We start from the raw sequence: 8,821 nt of genomic DNA on the forward strand, positions 1-8,821 counted from the left end.
AGATGAACAGCTCTTAGTGTCCTGCCACAGCGTTTCAATAAGGTTGAAAACTTGACTTTGACAGGACTATTGCAGCACCTTCATTCAGTCCAACTATTCTGGAAATGAATTGCTGCTGTGAGCAGCAGTTTACATGTTCTCACTGTAGGTTCAACTTAATGATAAAACTGTTGATAAAATCTAGATTAACTGTTTGCTTTTGTAGAAGCTGATCATATGTTTTTTTGCTCTTTCAACTTCATCATGGGGGTGTCACCTTTTTCTAACATCTATCTTATCAAAAGGCAGTCATTAGCAGGATACAAATTTTGCTTTCCTTTTTTTCTTTTTGGTTTGTTTTTTTAACATGTGTGCAGGTTGGGGATGCCCATTGTATTGATGCAAGACTCTTTGGCAACATTGGTCGCTTCATCAACCACCTGTGTGAGCCCAACCTACTGGCTGTGAGGGTGTTCACCATGCACCAGGACTTACGCTTCCCCCGGATAGCCTTCTTCTCCAGTCGGTCCATCAAAGCTGGAGACCAGATAGGGTGAGTGGTGACGAAAAATCAGTGGGCCCAATAATGGCTATTTGCTAAATGGCTGATCAATTAAAAAGCAAAAAGATGGGAGAAATGCACTTTAACCAAGTTATGAGTGCTGAGGTTGCATAGTTCATCCAGCAGAGGGCACTTTGCAACTTCCCTGTTGGGTAACCATCCAAACAGCATAAAATAGTAATTAAATAAGCGTGTATGTAAATGTGTCAAGTGTCTGCCTTGGGATCTCCTCAGAGTAGTACACTACCAATCAAAAGTTTGGACACACCTTGTCATTTAATGGTTTTTCATTGTATTTCCTATTTTCTATATTGTAGAAGCATGCTGAAGACATCAAATAGATGAAGCAAGATATATTAAATTATGTAGCAAAGAGAAGAAATGGATAAATAACTCTAAATGTGTTTTATATTTTAGATTCCTGAAAGTAGCCACGCTTTGCTTTGTTGATGGCGCTGTACACCCTTGGCCTTCTCTCAGTGAGCTTCATGATGTAGTCACCTGAAATGGTTTTTACTTCACAGGTGTGCCTTGTCAGGGTTTAATTGTTGCCTTCTTAATGAGGTTGGCACCATCAGTTGTGTTGTGCAGAAGTCAGGTTAGTACACAGCTGATAGCCATATTTGACAACTGTTAGAATTCATACTATGGCAACATCTGTTTGCTTTTGTAGAAGCTGATCATGTGTTTTTTGTTCTTTCAACTTTTATGCGTCACACAAAGACATACAGGGAGTGCAGAATTATTAGGCAAATGAGTATTTTGTCCACATCATCCTCTTCATGCATGTTGTCCTACTCCAAGCTGTATAGGCTCGAAAGCCTACTACCAATTAAGCATATTAGGTGATGTGCATCTCTGTAATGAGAAGGGGTGTGGTCTAATGACATCAACACCCTATATCAGGTGTGCATAATTATTAGGCAACGTCCTTTCCTTTGGCAAAATGGGTCAAAAGAAGGACTTGACAGGCTCAGAAAAGTCAAAAATAGTGAGATATCTTGCAGAGGGATGCAGCAGTCTCAAAATTGCAAAGCTTCTGAAGCGTGATCATCGAACAATCAAGCGTTTCATTCAAAATAGTCAACAGGGTCGCAAGAAGCGTGTGGAAAAACCAAGGCGCAAAATAACTGCCCATGAACTGAGAAAAGTCAAGCGTGCAGCTGCCAAGATGCCACTTGCCACCAGTTTGGCCATATTTCAGAGCTGCAACATCACTGGAGTGCCCAAAAGCACAAGGTGTGCAATACTCAGAGACATGGCCAAGGTAAGAAAGGCTGAAAGACGACCACCACTGAACAAGACACACAAGCTGAAACGTCAAGACTGGGCCAAGAAATATCTCAAGACTGGTTTTTCTAAGGTTTTATGGACTGATGAAATGAGAGTGAGTCTTGATGGGCCAGATGGATGGGCCCGTGGCTGGATTGGTAAAGGGCAGAGAGCTCCAGTCCGACTCAGACGCCAGCAAGGTGGAGGTGGAGTACTGGTTTGGGCTGGTATCATCAAAGATGAGCTTGTGGGGCCTTTTCGGGTTGAGGATGGAGTCAAGCTCAACTCCCAGTCCTACTGCCAGTTTCTGGAAGACACCTTCTTCAAGCAGTGGTACAGGAAGAAGTCTGCATCCTTCAAGAAAAACATGATTTTCATGCAGGACAATGCTCCATCACACGCGTCCAAGTACTCCACAGCGTGGCTGGCAAGAAAGGGTATAAAAGAAGAAAAACTAATGACATGGCCTCCTTGTTCACCTGATCTGAACCCCATTGAGAACCTGTGGTCCATCATCAAATGTGAGATTTACAAGGAGGGAAAACAGTACACCTCTCTGAACAGTGTCTGGGAGGCTGTGGTTGCTGCTGCACGCAATGTTGATGGTGAACAGATCAAAACACTGACAGAATCCATGGATGGCAGGCTTTTGAGTGTCCTTGCAAAGAAAGGTGGCTATATTGGTCGCTGATTTGTTTTTGTTTTGTTTTTGAATGTCAGAAATGTATATTTGTGAATGTGGAGATGTTATATTGGTTTCACTGGTAAAAATAAATAATTGAAATGGGTATATATTTGTTTTTTGTTAAGTTGCCTAATAATTATGCACAGTAATAGTCACCTGCACACACAGATATCCCCCTAAAATAGCTAAAACTAAAAACTAAAAACTACTTCCAAAAACATTCAGCTTTGATATTAATGAGTTTTTTGGGTTCATTGAGAACATGGTTGTTGTTCAATAATAACATTATTCCTCAAAAATACAACTTGCCTAATAATTCTGCACTCCCTGTATGTAAAAAGAAATGACTGTCCATCATTGCTTTAAGAACTGAAGGTCAGCCAGTCCAGAAAATTGCTAAAACTTTAAATGTGTCCCCAAGTGCAGTCGCAAAACCATCAGGCATTGCGATGAAACTGGCTCACAAGGAAGACCAAGAGCCACCTCTGCTGCTGAGGATAATTTCATCCGAGTCACCAGCCTCAGAAATCGCAAGTTAACAGCACCTCAGATTAGAGCCCTGATAAATCCCATACAGAGTTCCAGTAACAGACACATCTCTACATCAACCTTTCAGAGGAGACTGTGTGAATCAGGCCTTTATGGTCAAATAGGTGCTAAGAAACCACAATTAAGGAAAAGCAACAAGCAGAAGAGATTTGTTTTGGCCAAGAAACACATGGACATTAGACCAGTGGATATCTGTGCTTTGGTCTGATGAGTCCAAATTTGAGATCTATGGTTCCACCTGCCATGTCTTTGTGTGACACAGAAAAGATGAATGGATGGTCTCTACATGCATGGTTCCCACCATGAAGCATGGAGGAGGTGGTGTGATGGTGTGGGGGTGCTTTGTGGCACAGTTGGGTTATTCGAAATTGAATGCACACTGAATCAGCATGGCTACCACAGCATCCTGCAGCAACAGGCCATCCCATCCCATCCCATGCCTTCAGTGAGAATCTACAACGTAAATAGTTATAAAAATAAAGAAAAATCATTAAATGACAACGTGTGCCTGGGAGACTTGGGAGCCTTGGGAGACTTTCACATTGACTTTGGGAGACTTGGGAGCCTTGGGAGACTTTCACATTGACTCAGTAATAGCAACATATTTTAATGAGATGCAGGGACAAAAATAACCACTGCATGTGACTGCTGAGACTAATGTGTACTCAAAGTTTTGGATGAATTTGTTTGGAAACTGAACTGTTCTTCATGCAGCAGGGTGCAAAGATGAAGCTTCTGTCTGAGTAATAATGTTGGAAATCTGTTTTATGTTTCTGAACGAAGAAAACAAAATTGGCCAATATATCGGAATATCTGATTTTTAAATGACCAAATATCAGTATCTGTATTAAAAATCAGAAATTGTCCAGGCTGTAGGATGAACAAGTTAACACAGTTGTTCTCTTTTCCTCAACAGGTTCGATTATGGTGATCACTATTGGAGGGTGAAAAGCAAGTACTTCAGCTGTCAGTGTGGATCTAATAAGTGTCGTCACTCAGTTGCTAGTAAATAGAAATTCACTGATTCCTCTTTGTTACTGTGGCCTCTTTAATGTAAGAAACACTGCCCCCTGAACCAGATACCATGTAAGAGTAATGTCATGACTACACGCAGTTATGTTGTCTGATATTTACCTGAAATGAAAGAGAGACATGTTTTAATCACCAAAGCACAAGATCTAACTTATTATAATGAAGTTACTTTTCTGCCAGAAAAAATAGTGCTAATGAAGACTGAGAGACACAGATGATTTTTACATTCATGGATTCTTCCTTTCATATTTCTACATGTGGAATAATGAAGTTAACTGATTTGTGGTAGTCTGAGTTCTTTTGTGAACTTTTAAGTTTTTAACCTCATGTTTGCTTTGTAGTCATTAAACATATTTTATATCATCTGTGGTATTTTTTTGTGTTAATAGAGAAATGTTTCAGTAGATGCAGCTTTTTTCCCTTCCTTTTTGCCGGATGATGAGGTCTGTGTTACATTTGGTATTCCAGTTCATCTCAGGCTTCTTGGATTGATGGTAGTGATTAGGGGTGGGCTTTTATAATCGACTTATCGATTCTGGCTTGGATAACGTAAAATCGATTCATTAAAATCCTGAATCGATTTTTTAATATAAATTTATTTTGCCTGAAATGCCAGAATCTCAGGTAAAATCTCACAAAATTTCAACCACCACCAAACAGCTAAGACAGTAAATGAGAGCAGGAACACGGATTCTGCACAAAGACTTAAACACACAGCGCGACCCGCGGATCAGAATCAGTTAGATGTCGCCTTTCTCACGGTTGGGGCTGAAAGCCGACAGCTTGGTGATTCTGATCTGCCGCGCTTTGTGTTCACGCCCTTTATGCTTTTTGTTACCTAGTGGCTACACAAGCCAAGAAGTACCAACGACTGGATTTGGTGTGTGGTAGTGACAGGTATATGAACTTTTTTTTTTTTTAATTATTTGAATATATATGAGTGCTTGTGTATAAATACACAAACAATACACATATGCTTTCAATTGTGTAATTTAAGTGATCTAGTAGCTCTGTTTTGGAAGTTCAGTTAACGCTAGAAATGTGTTTTGGAATTTGTACGTGCTTTGTCTCTAGGGGCCACCATATATATATTTATATATAAACATATATAAATAAAACCACGTGGTTTTTTGTTTTTTTGTTTTTTTTTACATTAGTAATTCCTTTTGTGCATAATTTTATATTGTTGTTAATAATATATTAATTAAAGCAACAAAACAACCTGAAGAGCCGGCTCTTTTAAGTGATCTGAGCCGAAAAAGCCGGTTCTCTAAAAAGAGCCGGAAATCCCATCACTAATTGATGGGACTTGACTGCTCTCCGAATTGAATTGACTGCTCTCCGGGTTTTATAGGTAGGAATCCCTAAAATGATGGCTCGTGGGGGTTTAAGTGTTAAAGGAGGCCATACAAAAGGCATCATACGTTTTGTTAACAGTGATGGCTATAATTTTAAAAAAGAAAAAAAAGAGATTTGTATGGCTAGATTTACCTTCTTTGCATACAATCTATACTCTCAAACCCATCAATTAGTGATGGGATTTCCGGCTCTTTTTAGAGAACCGGCTTTTTCGGCTCAGATCACTTAACAACGTGCTAACCTTTTTTACAATCAATATTGTATGGATGTATCGAAGCTGGATGTGACAATTTGTTTAAGAGCAGGGGTTTGATGAGAAATTTACAGCCCAGTAAAACCACTGCATAAAAACTGATCCCTTTCGTTTAGATTAAAAGGGGGGAAAAGTACAAAATTAATATGCAATTAACCGGTGATTTACAAAGATTACGAACAGCATGTTTTAATTTAAGTAATCCTCTTCCACTCCTCCATGATGATGTCGCGGAGTTTGTGGATGCTAGAGACCTTGCGCTCCTCCACCTTCCATTTGAGGATGCCCCAGAGATGCTCCATAAGGTTTAAGTCTGGAGTTATGCTTGGCCAGTCAGTACCTTTACCCTCAGTTTATTTAGCAAGGGACTGCTCTTTTTCGAGGTGTTTGGGGCTGTTATCATGTTGGAATATTGTCCTGTGGCCCAGTGTCTGAAGTGAGGGGATCATGCTCTGCTTCAGTGTGACACAGTACATGTTGGCATTCATGGTTGCCTCAATTAACTGTAGCTCCCTATAGGGCTGGGCCATATCATACCGTTCACGGTAATACCGGTATAATGTTGGGCAACGATAAGAAAATGAAATATTGCGATAGAATATGGGTAAAACGCGCATGCGCAGTGCCTTTGTCTTCATGCCGACATGGCAGAAAAAGCATGGCGGCGAAGGAGAATGAGAAGGGCGAAAACGGATCGTTGAATGAAACAGATGAACCAGAATTGGTTTGTTAAAATGGTGCAACTTCAGTGGTGTGGAACGAATAGTTCAATTCAATTCAATTCAATTTTATTTATATAGCACCAAATCACAACAAAAGTCGCCTCAAGGCGCTTCATAGATACAGAGAAAAACCCAGCAATCATATGACCTAGAGCTGGGCAATATAAGATTTTTTTCATATCACGATGTTTTTTTCATTTCAGGCGATAACGATATCTATCACGATATAAGCCAAATAACTATATTTGTAAGATTTAATGTGCCGTTGCTCACAAGTAAAATGTGAAATAATCAGCAGCTTGTTTTTATTTAAATATTTATTTCCCATAATAAGTTCAACAGGGTAGATGTACTTAAGGAACATGAGACTTTTTCAGATAAATAAAGGCAAATATTGCAAACTACACAAAAGGCAGCCGCTAAAGCGTTTAAGTTTCAAAATAGAACAAACAAAACAGACTAAATTGTCAATTCCACTTAGAAACAAAATATTAATTCTAAAAATAAATCTTAGTTTGTTTTACAGAAGAACAGACAAAACTGACTAACTTTTGTCAATATCAAATAAACTGAGAACTAAAAGGAAATTCTCAATCTCTCCTTGTTGTATAGCTTAGCTTTTCAAACAGTTACTTTAGTCTGACAAAAGCCGAATGACGAATTAGCGCTTCCAGTCAGAGATTGAGCATGCACCGCTTTATTGTATTTCCAGACTTGCTTTCGGCACATTTACAGTGCGCGCTACTCTGTTTTTGTCAGACTTGAAATAGCCGAAATACCTTCACACTACGGAACTTCTGTGGCTCTTCCGTTCGACAATCTCTCCGGCATTGGAACCATCATCTGTTTTCTCTTCGGTAACCTTCGGTCACGCTCGGTTGATTTTTCTCTAGTCGGCACACTCATTTCCTCCATTACCGGGCGGCACAGCGGCTGGCTGCTTCCCAAACAAATACACATGTGCGGCACGTAACAAGTCACGTGACGTGACGCTGCGGCTGTGATTGGTTCGGCTCTGCGCTACTTAATTTGGATTGGCTGTTGTTTTTTTTTTTTTTTTAAAGAGGACAAGAGAGACGAGGCCTATCGCAATAGTTTAACTTTTCTATCGAGGAAAAGTTATCATGCAATGCATATCGTTATCGTTCTATCGCCCAGCTCTAATATGACCCTCTATGAGCAAGCACTTTGGCGACAGTGGGAAGGAAAAACTCCCTTTTAACAGGAAGAAACCTCCGGCAGAACCAGGCTCAGGGAGGGGCGGCCATCTGCTGCGATTGGTTGGGGTGAGACAAAGGATTATGACTCGTTCCTCTCCTTCAGAGAACAGAAGCTATAGACATAACTATTCGTTCTCTTTCAGTCGATTCACTCGGTACAACACATAAGTATGGTATACACGTATAGTATATATAAGTATACACGCCCCACAGAGCAGCCACTGAACCGGAATCGGACCATCACATCCTTAGTGAGTGGTAGACCCAGCAGAAAGGACAGCATGAGCCACCGAAGGGGCTGTAACGTCCAACCGATAAAACCGCACAAAAGTGTGCGGTGATGCCCAACTAGCTGCCGCACAAATGAGGTTGCCATCCCCCTGGTGGAATGAGCTCTCACCCCGTGGGGCAAAGCGAGACCTCTGGTGCCGTATGCCAGTGAGATAGCTTCTATAATCCAGTGGGAGAGCCTCTGTTTGGACAGAGCTCTAGCTCTATTTGGATTAGCGAAGCAGACAAACAGCTGGTCACTTAAACGCACATTCTGAGTGCGCTCAATGTAGGTGCGTAGCACATGCACTGGACAAAGAAAATGCATGCTCTGCTTCTCAGATGCAAAAGGAGGGGAGCAAAAGCTCAGCCACTCAAACTCCATTGAGCTATAAGATATGACCTTTTGGCCATCAGGAGAGAACTGTGTGCAGGAGGGATGCACAGACAGCGCATGAAGGTAACCCACTTGCTTTGCCAAAGGCAAAGCGAGAAGTAATGCAGTCTTATATGAAAGAAATTTCATATCCACAGACTCAGTGGGTTCAAACGGGGGGCTACAAAGGGCCTCCAGCACCAAAGACAAGTCCCAAGCAGGGACATTGGACTTAAGCACGGGCCTCAGCCGGCGAACTCCTTTCAGAAAACGTATGGCGAGGGGATGTGCACCTAGTGTTACCCCGTCAAAGCCAATATGACAAGCAGATATAGCTGCTAAATAAACCTTAATTGTCGAAAATGAAAGGCCCTTATCCAGCAGCTCCTGCAGGAATGTCAAAACAGCCACAATAGAGCACTGAAATGACAGAGTGTGGTGGTCCATTTGTAAGCGTACAAGCCTCTAGTAGATGAGGCCCTAGCACTCTGAATTGTCGCTATCACACTAGGTGGCAAACCCTTAGCAATCAAGTTTAACCT

The 8,821-nt window shown here is 41.1% G+C and overlaps 1 protein-coding gene across 1 annotated transcript in view; it reads left to right on the forward strand.

The window, feature by feature from the left end:
• LOC102294843 (histone-lysine N-methyltransferase EHMT1) overlaps window positions 1-4,687 on the forward strand; it is a gene marked incomplete in the record, with an annotated part of 55,873 nt that extends 51,186 nt beyond the window's left edge. The window contains 1 exon segment of the mRNA XM_042214835.1: window positions 3,964-4,687. Coding sequence (XP_042070769.1) covers window positions 3,964-4,060 — 97 coding nt within the window.
• Window positions 4,688-8,821: the final 4,134 nt, after the last annotated feature.

The sequence above is a fragment of the Haplochromis burtoni genome, unplaced genomic scaffold, assembly GCF_018398535.1.
Source record: "Haplochromis burtoni strain Fernald_Lab_line unplaced genomic scaffold, NCSU_Asbu1 Contig_616, whole genome shotgun sequence".
NCBI lineage: Eukaryota > Metazoa > Chordata > Actinopteri > Cichliformes > Cichlidae > Haplochromis > Haplochromis burtoni.